The following is a 15072-nucleotide window of genomic DNA, read 5'->3' on the forward strand; positions in this document are numbered from 1 at the left end:
GAAGTATCTGTTTTTGCCTTATGTTTAGTGTAGCATGTTGAGTCATGCTGGCTATGTTTCCAGAGGGAGTGGGCATGCTGCTTTACATGAGTGCTTCTCACCTCTGTTTGCCCCATATACAAGATGCATAGAGCTTTCGGACTCTCTCTGTGCAGGAGGTTCATTTTTGCAGTTTAGAAAGTAGTTCGAGTTTGCCAACAGGTTCTATCATTTAATCAGAGCCTATAGTGAAATCTGTGGTTGTTACATGTCAGTAAGTTGGAAGCTTTTTCTTCAAGCTCTCTGTCCTGGTGAGCTGCAGTTGCTTATGGCAGAGGGAAAAACAACATGGAGATTTCTATTATTGCACAGATTTCTTCTGTACAGAAGGTAGAATGACTTCATGTGTGTGGAACCCTAGTCTCATTTGTCTTCACCCATTTTGGAAGCTAAGAAGGGCTGATAGAAATCAGTAAAGGTCCACAAAGATGACCATTTCTAAGCAGAAACAGCAGACTCAGGCTGCTCATGGTCCAGACTGACTCAGCATCATTGTGGTTCACCCCCCCCCCCCCCCAAAAAAAACCCCAACAAAACTAAATGACACATGGAGATGTTTTGGAGTTCTTTCAGTTAAAACAGTGATGCATTCCTTGGTAAACTACAGTTTACATCATAGCTTTTTGTAGTTAACCTAGAAAACACCATGTCTACATTTGCACTTATTCACTGACACACTACCTGAACCTTTGCACGGGGCAGTACCTTCCAGTCACAATGAACCCCTAAAATAGTATAATTCTGATGGCATAATTTGGTCAATGGTATAATTTCAGAAAGTTAATGGGAACAGCCACATTAATATAATCTGTAAGAACACATTCCATATAAAATGGCCTACTGCTTTGTTTATTGCAGTTTTTTCCATGACAGGTGAGCCAAAAAACAAAAGTACTACAATTAAAAGTTTGAGTGTATGCCTCGAAGCCATTCCAAATCTGATCTGTTCTGTCTCAGATCAGTCCAGTCACCCATACTTGTGCCCTTGGTCTGTGTCAAGTGGACTAATTTCATTAAAGGTGACGGGGTTCTGGCGGTTCCTTTAAACCTTGGGTCTGATCCATTTTTAATGGGACAAAAGAATCTGTGAAAATGCCACTGCAGACTCAAGATGACAGCCTTCCCTGGAGGCTAATTACATGAAGAACATGGGAACTGACCCTGTGACAGGTTATCGGTGCTTCAATGGATTTCTCAAATTGCATCCGTCATGAGGTCACATTACAGTGCCCTCCCTTTTCCCTGGAAGGTTGGAAGGTTCCCAGGCAGCAAGACAGGTCTGGATGGAGAGTTCCGGCCACCTCTGCCCTTTTGACCACCACTGAGCCTGCTGCACCAGACTGCCACCGGAGCAGATGCCAAATGCTCACCCTGGGAATGCCTGCTCAGTTCTGGCAGAAACCCTGCTCATGTCGCATGACCTTTTTAATCTGTCTGAGCGGTGCAGAGAAACATGCGACAGCATCACACCTTACGGTGTCATGAGTTTCCTTGTTCCCAGAGGTCACACTCTCGACCTAGTCTGGGCAAATATGCAACCTCTTCATCAAGGGAGTGTAACACAAGTTATGCATTAAATGAAAACAAAATAATACAAAACTCTTGAATTTTTTAATACACTATGTCTGAGATAATTTAGTATTTATATTTTAGATGATACAGTGGATTTCATTTCGCTTGATTTAATGGAGCTCAGTATTTGCCATTGCAAATTACTTGAATGAACAAGTCGTAAGGGTAAAAAATGTGTTTTTAATCTAGTTGTTCCTAATATCAGGCCAAGAGATGATTACTGAGAATAATTAAAACTATCAATCCTGTGACTGCTAAGTTACTTGGCATTTGGTAACTTGGGATTTAATTGGCTTCCTTATCATTTATGATGCAATTAGATTTTTCTCTAAATGTGCCATCATACAGCAAAGCAGGTTGATATTCTAAATAGGGATGTATTTCTACTATTATTTTATTTCTGTGTGAGTCTTGTAGGCCCATGCTACACCATACACTCATGATGAAACCTTTGGTGACAGCCATATGGGTGGGTATACAACTGCACCTCTCCAGACACAAGAAGAGTATGGAGGCAGTTCGTGGATGCGATTAGTCTCGAAGCTTGATGGACACTTCCAATTATATGCTTTTACCTGCCTACCTCCTTCATGCCACTCTCCTGAAGGCTGGAATTATTTACCAAATGCAGGTGGTTTTTGCTGGAGAGAGTTCCATATCCCTTTAATCATGGAAGAGTTGGTGAGTGAGAGCATAAGCTTATTAGCCAAGCCCTCAAAGGATATAGTTGGCCAGAGGCTGGGGTCCTTTGGAGCGGTTTTCATCATGCTAAAGTCCGCTCTTGGTGCAGGACTATTGAACTTTCCATGGGCTTTCGCGAGAACTGGAGAAATTCGCTATGCTGTCACCATCGAAATGGTCAGTATCCTAATGTGCTTTGGGCACAAATAGTGTGCAAAATTTCTGAAACCTCAGATATAAGAAAGGCAAATTAAGGATAATTCTTACCTGCTTCGTTCATGACATTTTGCTCTCCTTAGATCTCTGTCGTGTTCCTCATTAGTGGACTGATCATCCTGGGCTACTCATCTTCTATCAGTGGACAGAGCACGTACCAAGATGTGGTGCAGCATCTGTGTGGGCCAGTCATAGGAAAGCTTTGTGAGATCTTCCTTGTCTTCAACCTCTTCATGATCTCAGTGGCCTTCCTGGTTATAGTGGCAGACCAGCTTCAGAAATGTAAATAACATCCACACTAGGTCATTAAATGAGGTTCACTTAGCTTTTGTTTTGTTTTGGGTTATTATTTTTATTTATTGTGTTCCAGTTTGGTGTCCTTCCTAACAATCCTACAGTCCTTTTTTATCTGTTTATCATACAAACATTTCATCTGTTTGTCGCCGTCTTTTTTTGCTGTCTGTGTGTCAGTGTCTGTGTACATATATGAACTAATCAATGGCTCATCTGAGAGCGAGATGCCTCATCACTGGTACACAGACCAGAGGATTGCACTCTTCATCCTGTGCCTCTTCCTCATCCTCCCTCTCTCCATTCCTAAAGAGATCTGGATACAGAAGTATACCAGGTGGGGAAGCCTCAGCTTCACTTCAACTGACTGAACAGGAGGAACTTTTAGAGAATGTCTTTTCTTACAGAGGAGAGGGAGACGGATTTCATCGCTGTGCCCACAATGATGTATTTTGAATGTGAAATAAATAAATTGCGTAACAGCAATCTGAGGATTAAGAGTAGTGCCGCACTGACTGTAAAATGTGAGATGTTGATGCCATTACACTGAGCTGACTAGATTTGGCAATGATTGTTTATACTGCCATGTCATCAGTAAAGTTAGGAAAGGCTGTCATTTCTGACACTGCTGTGGGTGAAGAGCAATTTTTTTTTTTATTCAATTATCAAGAACTGCAGTTATTGCTAGCATTTCTCACAATGACATTTATGGAACATTGCTGTGATTTTAACATTATTATTAGAATTATAGTATTTGATACCTTTCAGGCCTAGCATTAGAATTAACATGGTGAAAAAAATGATTTTTATAATGATGTTATTAGTAGTGACATATGCATAATGTTATATGTATCTTTTTCCTCAGAATTATTAACATAATCTTTTCTTTATTGTAGTGTGTTGGGTACCTTAGCTGCCATCTATTTGACTGTAGTCATTACTGTAAAATATTATATAAGAGCAGTCCCTGAGCACCCCATATCATCTGTGTACAGTAGTGGGTGAGTATGTCCTCTCATCTCCTTTTCTTAATATGACCGTGTATAGATTATGTATTGCAAGGTAAAAATATTTTCCTAAGTATTTTTGAAAGGTGCTCTCTAAAAATGTCTCTACTTTCATTTCATTTTCTGTGCCATTTTGTTGTGGAATTTTCTGAAAAAGGGGTAGAGGTCAGAGCCAGGGGCTGTGGCCCAATAAAGTTAAGATTGATGGGTGAACCCTTAAAGGTTATAATTACATCCTGATTGTTGTGGCTAGAAGACACAAAGGACTCTTAAATGTTTTACTACCCCTCTCTCTCTTGATTAAAGTTTCTCTTTTTTTGAGCTGCCCTTAAATTATGTGGCCTTTTTCTTCCAGAATAAGTTCCTGGACCCCAATGTTCAGCGTGATCCCCACTATCTGCTTTGGCTTTCAGGTGAGTGTCGAGCAGGCCCCGGTGCTGGCTCCAGTGATTGTGGAGAGACAGGGTGGCCGGGGCTGTGGCATTTCGCCCAGCAGTGAGGAACCGAAACTCTTTCACAGCATGGCATCACTGTGAAGACTCATCCCCTCAGGAGCTCCCCTCCACTGTGGGTGTAATAGTTAAGGCCAGGTGCATGGCAACCAGTGGAAGCACAATGCATTTTGGAGATTTTGTTTATTGCTCCCCGGCGAAGCAAGGCAGCGCGGTGGGGGCTATCAAAAGTCTAATAAATGGCGTGTGTGAGGGCACGCCAGGATCCCTGAGCCCGCGTCGCTGGAGGCTGACTGATTATAGGGTGAAGATGGAGAGAAAATGGGAAGAGCAATATTGAAAGAGCCGTGTTCTAAATAAGGTGGCCAGGGGAGGGGTTTCTGTTTTCTTCCTTTCTGTGATGGAGGCTTAATAAACACATGAGTATGTGCCAGGGCTTAGGTTTGGTTTGAATCGCAGGTGGAGCAAACATTTCTCCTCCGCCACTCATTCTCTGGGTGCTGGTGTCGTCTCATTGCTGAAGTTTTTTCATTCTTAACTTCACTGATGCATTGTCAAAGGGCAATTATTATGTGGATATATTAGTTTTGTTTTTTCATTTTTCAAAGCAGATTAGATAAATATGTAAACCTATAAATAAATAATCACCTTCTTTGCCACTGCAAAGTTTTTATTTCATTTTTTATTTCTTTTTTTTTTTTATTTTTTTATTTATTTAAATTGTATGTTGAGATCAATTGCCGTTTTTAAGGAATGACTACTTTTAATGAATGTTTACTACTTACTTACAGACAACAGTAAGTAGATGCATACGGAAGTGTGGAGAAGTTTAAGCACGTTTCTTCAAAAATTCTTCGTTACCTCCTTTATATGGCCACTAGTAAAACAGAAATACATGATTGAATAGTCCAAATGAACTGTTATAATTAGTTATTACTTCTTACACTGAACTCCGTACTGTTACTGCAGTCCGCAGGCATGCTAAGTTTCTCTGCACACCTTTGTTCAGTGTCACGAGGCCTGCATTGCCATCTACAGCAGCTTGGAGAATAAGAAGCTCTCCCACTGGGTTGGCATCTCATTTGTGTCCATGTTCTTCTGCACTGTCATTTACTCCCTCACAGGTAAGGGTAGCTCTTCCTTACATTGATTTGAAGCCGATTTCTGGAAATAACTTGCACCTTAATGCATATTTATGGAATGTAGCCACTTGTAAACCTGTTAATGCATATATGGCTTTAACCTGTGGCATGTAAACTGAAAATATTTCATAACAACAACAGCAACAATAATGCATTTGGATTGATATAGAGCTTTTCAATATCTCAAACACACTTTATTATGGAGCTATTTTCTGCAATGATATGAAAACATTGACTTCTGTGAATATGGATATTTTGGTACAAATGGTTCAAAAGCTTTATTATTAACTGACTGGGTATTTGTTTATTTTAAGTTTGTATCTGTCAACAGAGGATAAAATATGATGCAGGAAACAGAAAAAAAAACTAATAACCATGTACCAGTGAAGACAAGATGTTTTAATTTGAACTGCTATTGGCAATTTATGCCAAAGTGTTTTTATTCTTAACTAAACATGATTGTCAATTGCAGATTGTTAACTAATTTAAAACAGAAAATGTACTTGCCTGTAATTATTTTCCAGGGAGATGGATGTAGGTCTTCTTTTAGTGCAGGAAACAGGTGTCTTTGTTTGATATTCTAGACAAAATTCCCCACCCCTTCACGACACTTCCTGTTTGGATTTATATAAGCCTCACTTGCAACAAAGTGAACTAGATTTTTTGGAACAGTGATTGTGTAGCTGAAAATACTTTAATTTGATTGATTATTGGACAATTATTATACTTTTTATTATAATATTATTTAATATTATATTATTTATTATATTTTTTATTTTTTGGTTGTGGGCTATTTAACTGAGCAATTTTTTTTTCCACTTGGATTATTGGGCTGGAATAAATACCTCCTCCTACCAATCCACCCAAAAAATACCCATGTGTTTTTTTTTTGTTTTGTTTTGTTTTTTGCCGGACCATCACACACTTACAAAGTATAAGTGAAAAGTCCCAAAATAAACATACATTGTATTATATTATAATGTATTATATACACCTTTCTTGTATTTTCTTTCTTAAAGGGATCTATGGTTACCTCACCTTCGGAAAGAATGTTGCTGCTGATGTTCTGATGTCATACAGTGGAGGTGATGTCATCATTATTATTGCCAGGTTGCTCTTTGGGCTCTCCATCATCACCATTTACCCCATTGTTCTTCTCCTTGGAAGGTAGCATGCAAAGACTTTGTCTATATTAACGGCAGATAGTGTGGTGAACTGAAATAACTGTGTAATCAGTGTACACTAACACATGCAGAATCACATGTCCTCTTCTCAAGGAATTCAAAGTACTGTTTGGCATCCTACATGCCTTTGTTTCAATGTAACCCTATGCCCTCCATGAAGTCTGTAAACTACCCTGCATATTTATATTCTTTCAATGTGGATTTTACAAAAGATAAATTTAGATTTACACTTATCAAGACAAATTAAGTATGTATTTGATAAGTTGTTTTTCCCTTACAAATCTAGGAGCTTGAGTTGCAGTTTAGCAGTGCAACCACATGTACCTTGGTTACTACATGTTTTACAGGTCTGTGATTCTGGCTCCCGTACTGCAGCACAGAGGAAAGTACTTGGTAGTCACTACAAGTTTTGAGAGCTGCACCAGAGTTGCTCTGACCTTGGCCTGGGTCATCAGCACCTTCCTCATCGCAGTCGCCGTTCCAGACATCAGCAAAGTGATCAGTGTCATTGGTGGTATCAGTGCCTTCTTCATCTTCATCTTCCCAGGTCAGACTATAAACAAAGAGTGCTGAAGTGAAATGAGCCACACTCATAGGATTACGAAATTAGACCGGTGGTTGGCGTTGGAGGGCAGAGGGGACTTGGTGTGTTTGCTTAGCGACAAAATAAATGTGGAGGAAATGGTTGGAATGAACTTGCCTGTTTGAGTAGTGTGTTGTGTACTGTTTATTAGGAACACCCAGTGCTTTGAGTGGTATGGAGCGTCTACATTTTTCTCTTTGGCATACCAGATTTTTGCTTATGTACCAGCATACAGGTTCCCTGTAGTCTTTTCTGCCCTCTTCATATCAGGTTCTGGGCCATTCATAATGATCCGACATAAACTGCATTACTTAAGGGGCACTATATGATGTTCTCTGTTCTCGTTCTCCCCACAAATGAAGTACAAGACAAGTAATATTAATGGTAGTTTAAGTAAGGTTAATGTTAAATAATGATGTTGGCTTGGCTCCAAGAGGGCACAAAGAGAATGTGTGAGTCAGACAACGACATAATAGAGCTTCAGCCAGAACCAGTACTAATTGCAGGCTGGGAGCAGCAAGCTAACATTAGCACCATTCCTAACATGGAGGAGCCTGGTGATGTAGGATCAGCAAAACACCTGAATCTACCGCTACCACGGCCTACTACAACCTTAACAACAACATCAGTAAACAAGAATGGGCTGATTGTTGGTCAAAGCATCGAATTAATGGAAAATGCTTGCAATTTGAGCACATACATTTTTGTGTGATTATCAGTGTTATATACCAGTATCTTTTATTTACTGTGGAATTTCAGAATGTAATACTTAATGATTTGCTGATACCAGTATATACACATGCCAGTGTGTGAATAAGGGGAGGACCGGCGCTTATTCCCACGTCAAGCAATGCATACAGCCACTGCCCACAGAAATTCAGCTTGGCATGTTTTAAACATTACCGTTGTATTATTTTTCAGTTCATCTCTTTATTGAACAGTTAATGTGAAACGGCTCATCATGGTTTGCACATTTCACATTCGTAATCATTGTCTCTTGTTGCAGGGCTTTGTTTGATATTTGCCATGCACTCACAGCCCGTGTGCACCACACTAAGGTGAGACTGATATAAGAGTGCCCGTGTTTGGTTTAATTACCTTTTTTATATTCTTTAGTGCTTCACGAGTTTGCCAAGGAATGCATCTCTCACATGTTCCTATGCGCTTGTTCTGTCTTTTCAGGTGGGCTCTAATTGCGTGGGGGGTAATCATGCTTTTGTGTGGTATGTTCATCTTTGGCCAGAGCACTTCCATTGCCATTATGCAGATTTTGAATAAAATGTAATTTCTGTCAGCATTTGGAACTCTTGAAGAGACTTTCTTTTTTAAAGCTGTGGTTTACAAGATTTGTTTCCTGTGCTCACTTTCCATCATAATTTGGTGTACAAAATTCGATTACATATTCTTCACTGCATACTAGACTGTAGAAATTCTAAGAAACAACTCTAATACACATCTGAAATATGTCATGTGAAGATGTTGCTAAAAAGGAGATGACAAGTTTTTGTCCACTTTAGAACTTTAATTTATTGAACTGCATCACTCTACATGATCTAGATCAAAGTGAAGATGAATATATTTGCATCCCTGCAATAAGTCTCTACACTCACCTTTAAGAGAGAAAGCCAGTTTACGGAAACATATGTAAGTAAAAGTATTAATTTTTCATTGAACAAGGTGATGTCATACTTGAGCTCTTATTCTTGTCTGGTAATTATTAGTTTTATTTGTTCTCTATTGGAGCCATATAAAAGAAATTAAGAAATGCACAAAATCCATTGAAAGTAGCATATCTAACTACTACAGCAAATAAGTTACTGGACATTAATCGCAACGTGCACTCACTTGAGGGATAAGGTGGGAGATGCCATGTTGTCTAGGGAAGCAGACAGCTAAGAATGTTATGGAGAATATGGGGGGAGGTTTTCATCACCTGGGTTTTAAAGTTCATACAGGAGTCCACAAGGAATTCCTCTATTTTCTGTTCACAAACCCATTAATCCTATACTCTTAATTAGTCACAAGGCAGTTTGGGCTTCTGCAATCAGGAATTAACAGTCCATTTCTATTGTAAGTTTGTGAAAAGTCTGGGTTACATAATGCAAAATGAAAATTTATATGAACTGGACATGGCGTGATTTCACATAATGTACATGTTCAATGATGTATGTTTTTACTATCAATAAATAATCCATATATTAGTATTTTAAGATAAAATAATTTAACATAATTTTCTCAACATTTCAGTTTTTTGTTTTTTTTTAATACTCTGTAAACCTCATTTACGTAAACATTCATTACACAACATCCCTTCATGGACATGCTTTTGGACAAAGTCTTCAACTGTGCACACTCACTGGATGCATAAGTGGCTATTGGTTGTACTGCATCTGGGCATTTGAGCTATCGCAGGCTGTTAAAAGCCTCTGCTGGCACAATGCTACTCTGCTGCGATATCTGTTGACGATCTTATGCCCAGTATTTTCAACACAGTAAATACATTTGTGTTTATTGTAGTTACTAAACAGGGATGAAAAATTAATCGGCTTCTTTTGGGTGGTGACGGACTCTTATTGTACTTGCAGACGCGTGTCTGTTAGTGCCACTGTTTTCCCCATCCCTAAGAGTACTGTGTCCATATGTTAGGAGCTATATGGGACCATAGTGGAGTTAAAGAAGAGATCGGCACTGTGTCCCACATTCTTTGCAGTCAAACCAACACCATGTAAACAAGTAAGTTACAAGAGCGAGGGGAGACAGCATGGATGTAGGGAGAGAGGTAAAAAGATGCAATGTGTAAAGATCATTGGAAATCTATAGGGGTGAGAGAACGACGCATGGATGAAGAGGAGAAAAGCAGGGCAGGGGTTGCTCAGGCGTAAGGCGGAGCCCTTCCACCCGCAGTCCGGCTCTGTTCCAGTCAGTCTCTACTAAGGCTGCACCAGGCGGCTAGACAGAGAGAGAGAGAAGAGAGATTACATTACCAAAACAGAACAAATGGGTGAATTCTGAAGTCCTAACAGACACAACAAAGCACTTGTGAAAGTATTTTCCTTTAACTTAACATGATACGCAGTGCTTACACTGTGGATAATTTTCAAAATACACCTAATCTGCCTTGTTTGGTCTTGTAGTGAGTAAATTGGTCATTAATGAACAATGCCATTTCCTCTTGGGTCTTGCATTTAAGGAGGGAAATGAACCCTAAAACAACAAGTCTAGCATTTTGTTATTCTTAGCTACTTCAGTTTGGCCCTTACTTTATTCTATTGGTTTCAATGCAATAAGACAAAGAAAGCATTGAAAACAGAGGGCTTGAATACATTCAAAAGATGTGACAAGTTTGCTGTTAGTTGCAATTACCCAAACATGTCTATGCAACTTTTTAATGCAATGAGGTAATAGATCGCAAACATGAAGAACATTGTTTTGTGTGATGCTAATCTGAATTTCATGACTTTTCATCTCATTACGTTGAGTAGATATCTATATATAGAGGAGTTCTATATATAGTTCTATATATGATTCTGATATCTATATATGATACAGCAGGAGAACTAGCCAATTATTGGCTGTTTTTATTATTGAGATGTAAACTTACAACCTGTCTTATTTGAGGAAGTGTGTTAGATATGTGTATAAGATGTCAGATTTCCCATAATCAGTGCATCAGAGTCAGCCTTACTATCACTGGGCTCTACCACAAATAGAATCAGTCCTTGACTTTGGAAATCATTATGACCTGATAATAAGATTTAGTCATTACTTATATGGTTTTAGGAACTACTACCATGGTGTGTTCCAGTCAGAACCCACTCCATTCAAACCCAGAATGAGAGCTCTCTGTACCAAACAGGCATTTTGGAGCCAAGATTAAGTAAACATATGGTTTGGGTTTGATCTCAGCAGGCACCAGCTGGCACCTACTGTAGCTTTAAAACCTCTTTAAAGGTTCTCCCCGGTAACATCCACCTGGGTTAATAAAAAAGAAGTGCTGCACTGCATATAGCGTCAGAGACTGGTGTGTAGCCATTTCAGTGACAGGCCAGGCGAGCTGGTGTCCAGACAGCTCACCTGGTACAGCCACGCTGGACACACTCTCAGGCTGGCTTAGCGTGTCCACTTTCACATGCTGGAATGCCTTGCAGGCTGCACTCTGGAGGTGTCTTGAAATGAAAGCAAACAACCCACATTGTGTCATCATGCAAACAACCAACAGTGATTGAGACACTGGACCAGACTTGAAACACTGTACGCCCCTGCGTGACTGTGCAATATTCATTAAATTCTGCACCTCAGTCAGCTATGAGCTTCTGCTAAAATCTATATTTGATTAAAATATTAATAAAGCACTCATGGCAGGACAGAGTGCCACTTTTGTTTCAGCATATCTCCTGAAGCATCAATAAATCATAGAACTACTATATGTATTACAGTCAGTAGGTCCTGTACAGAACACCGTACTACAGCAGGAGGAGGGTGAAAAATGGAAAAGATGGCCTAACTGTGGGAAGTGACAGAAGGCCTTGTTAAGATGGTTAGTGTCTTAGAAGGAAGTAGACGCTGATTCAGGTGTTGCAGAAAAGATAAATTGACATCTACCTTTTCCACTCCTCTTGCCCATCCCAGAACTCATACACGACGAAGGAGAGGCCGTCGGGAAGCCGCACCGCGGTCACACTGGGGGAGGAGGGGTGCGGGGTGGGGGCAGGGGTTATGGACATGGAGAAAACAACAAAAGGAGATTGAAAAGTGATACTTTTCCTGTAAATGTAACACTCTTGGCGAAGGTGAGTGAGAGATTTTGAGGAGAAATAACCAAACCAAATCCAGTTAAGTGAATTAGATGCTATTAGTAATAAGTCTTCTCATAACTCAATGTGGAATGTAACCTTCCACTTGATGGCAGTAGTCCCTCATACGTCTCCACAGCAAAGGGTTTTTAGGTGAACAGAATGGTGAAGAGCATTAGCTAAATATTGCATGTGGCTTACATCACAGATAAGCTCATAGTTGTAGATAGACCTGACAGTGTCTATTGACCGCTTCACAGCTTTCATTAGATGCAGTAATCCTGCAGCCAGTGCTTACAGCTGTGTTATTGCACTGCACCGCTTTATTGAACAGACCACGGGGTAAGAAAGTTTAAATTAGCTTTATTAGAACAGATCTGCTTAGAAAAGGGTCTGCTGGGTCAGATGAGCTTTTGTGTGTGTGTGTGTGTGTGTGTGTGTGTGTGTGTGTGAAAATCTTTATGTGTCCTCCACTCAAATGAGTGAACTGAATTCCTTCATAACCTGTAGTTTAAAGACTGCACTTCAGTGAAACCAGTTTTAACAGGCTGTTACAAAACTAGAAGATCTGAGAGCAGAGTGGAAGAGACCCAGAAAACAATGCAAGAAAGGGACTAAGGGGCAGGAGGTGAATGACTTGTCAGTGTCTGAGTAATGGGACCTATCCAGAACCCAAAGATCTCACTGCTCAATTATTTAGAAACCTGACATTTCTCATGAGGGTAGTCCAATAAGCTGTTGAGAATCCCAGGGCACCACAGCATTGGAGATAAATTTTTGAGAAATATTGCAAATGTAAAAGAAATGGCAACACAATTGTCATAAATAACCTGAAGGTATTCGTTAATTTAATCACTTACTTGAATTTACAAGCATGACAGAAACCTAAATATACTGAAAAGATTTCAGTATTGTTACAGTTATTTTGCAAATATGTTTATAATCTTGCTGAATATAATTTTCCTCAGTTCTTAATAACTTTTAAGAGATGTTCATATTCATAAGAACTAAAATCCACAGACAAGAAATGAGAGGATCTCAACTGATTTCATACTGCATGCATTCCACTCCTTCAAAGCCATGTCAATGTCACAGAATTTTTTTCTATTTCATCATATTAGACTGGAAAAAAAGCTGTTCACTTGCAAAGAACTATAATGGACAGCTGTCAAAAGGGCAAAAAGTATGATTGAGACATACAGGAAACATAGCTCAATGTAAATCAACAGATCATAAATAAATAAGTACACATGCACTCACTGAAAACAGTCTCTCTGGGCAGAGACGTTCTTCAGATACTGTTTCAGGGCCTCACAGAATTCCCCTAGTTGCTTCTGGGATACTGTCATCTCTTGGCGGATCAGATAGAGGGACTGTGGGGTGTGGTGGACAAAAAGAAACATTGAGAAAGTGAGAATCAATAAGCAAGGTATTATACTTCCATTGAAAACACAGCAAAGGGACCAGTGGCACAGGACTGAGGCAGGAGGCTTACGAAGGAATACTCTAGGAATAGTCTTGCTAGTTAATGCCCTCTCAAATGTCAAACAGTTGGTGGTCAGATTATCTTGGGCATTGCAGTTAACTGGGTTTTAACAGTAACTAGTTTGTTAACCGCTTTTGTTAAATACCATAGGTAACTAAACCCCTCTAAGTCTTCTGGGTAAGGAGCAATTGAGAAGAAAAAGAAGAAGAAAAACATCTACCGATCATGTCGTACAAACTTTTAAAAAGTGCAAATAAATAAAACATTCAGTAATAACAGATGTTAAGATCAATACGGTGCAACTTTCAACTGGTGTGACTTAGTGATTGAATCCTTAGTGATTCAGCACTGATTACATTATACTTTGCAGTGAAGGAGGGTGGTGGAGTATTTAAAAAAAACAGCTGGCTTTTCCCGCTAATGACCCACTTAAAGAAATGAGTCTGATATGTGTGACTTGACTGAAAAGGCACCTTATTTAAAAATATGTAATGCAATACTATTAGGTTGGAAATTTTGGAGAGCAATACAAATAAAATATTCCCTATTTCAGCTTTTGTCTATTTCATGTAATTGCACCTTTCTCATACTAGGGCATGTCATTCACAAGTCTCACTGCGCTCTTAATTGCCAAGATGTCATCTAGAGCCCATTTTGTAAAACCTCATTTGTTTGATTAAATAACCAGCCTCTTCCAGATAAAATCTACTACACATTATAGGTTTAAGTATGAGGGTTTTTTTCGAGGCCAATTTCTAATTTTATGCATTTGACAGCTTGTGATAACTGTTTGATAGCTCTAATAATGCATCCTTATTGCAAATACGTCTTGTAAACACTAACTCCATGAGATAGTTTATTAACAGAATGTCCATAACTGTTAATAACTAGATAATAACACTGTTTACTGTAGTAAAGTTCAATAACACAGCATTGTAAAAGGATACTGCAGTTCTGCTGCCCCTCTCCTAATATGAACTTTCCCCATCCTAGTGGGAAGAAGTGATAAAAACTAATGGAAACCATTAAGAACATCTGTTTGACAGCACAATTACAAAGCCTAGTTTCTTAGCTTTCCCAAGGCCTGGGTAATAAGCAAGCCAAAACTTGGAAATAAACTCCAAACCTAATTATGATCACTACACAAACCAACAAACCTTAAAGTGCAATCAGAAACACTACATTACCCATCTAACCTCACCCCTAGCCAGAACTATCACATTTCCTCTTTTGCTGCAACCGGAGTTCAGTTCAATACTGAAAAAGACACACTCAGTGTCCTATTCTGTGCTTATTCACTATCGGTGCCTATTCACTATCCCCTACATGTGCAAATCTGGATCACTACATAGAGCATTATTACAGGGAACAGAATTCGTCAAGGTAGTGAACAATTTCGGACATTATGTTATGAGTGTTAGATCATTACTGTATGATAGCAGACTGCGTCCCTGATCGGCATACCACAGTACAATAAAACACTATAAAATCAATGTTTTTTCAGTTAACCTGCTAATTACATTTGTAACAGGCTTGTGAAGTCTCTGAAGTTATCAACATCATCCCTCTCTCCTTCTCAGAGAATTTTCAAACCAAACAACGCAGTGCTTTGTGGATATTCCTTAC

At 39.3% G+C, this 15072-nt stretch overlaps 2 protein-coding genes across 4 annotated transcripts in view; one reads left to right on the forward strand and one right to left on the reverse strand.

Annotated features, from left to right (window-relative positions):
* The first annotated feature begins 2278 nt into the window (after window positions 1-2278).
* On the forward strand, window positions 2279-8592 carry slc38a8a (solute carrier family 38 member 8a). The gene is made up of 10 exons (XM_027004022.3): window positions 2279-2469; window positions 2592-2790; window positions 2980-3136; window positions 3696-3800; window positions 4162-4219; window positions 5268-5382; window positions 6420-6567; window positions 6932-7131; window positions 8174-8225; window positions 8350-8592. The coding sequence occupies exons 1-10, from the start codon at window positions 2281-2283 to the stop codon at window positions 8450-8452; spliced, it is 1326 nt and encodes a 441-aa protein (XP_026859823.3). The 5' UTR covers window positions 2279-2280; the 3' UTR covers window positions 8453-8592.
* A 70-nt stretch (window positions 8593-8662) lies between these two features.
* The window catches only part of necab2 (N-terminal EF-hand calcium binding protein 2), a 78311-nt gene continuing 71901 nt past the window's right edge, over window positions 8663-15072 (reverse strand). Inside the window, exons 9-12 of one of the 3 annotated variants that reach the window (XM_081716401.1) lie at window positions 13221-13333; window positions 11770-11847; window positions 11242-11333; window positions 8663-10116 (exon numbers count right to left, since the gene is read on the reverse strand). In XM_081716401.1, the coding sequence (XP_081572527.1) occupies window positions 10088-10116; window positions 11242-11333; window positions 11770-11847; window positions 13221-13333 (312 nt within the window). In that variant the 3' untranslated portion in view covers window positions 8663-10087. The remainder of the gene's footprint in view (window positions 10117-11241; window positions 11334-11769; window positions 11848-13220; window positions 13334-15072) is intronic. The other 2 variants (XM_027003989.3, XM_081716402.1) reach the window with 2 other exon arrangements.

Source organism: Electrophorus electricus, chromosome 6 (assembly GCF_041902795.1).
Source record: "Electrophorus electricus isolate QZ-2024a chromosome 6, ASM4190279v1, whole genome shotgun sequence".
NCBI lineage: Eukaryota > Metazoa > Chordata > Actinopteri > Gymnotiformes > Gymnotidae > Electrophorus > Electrophorus electricus.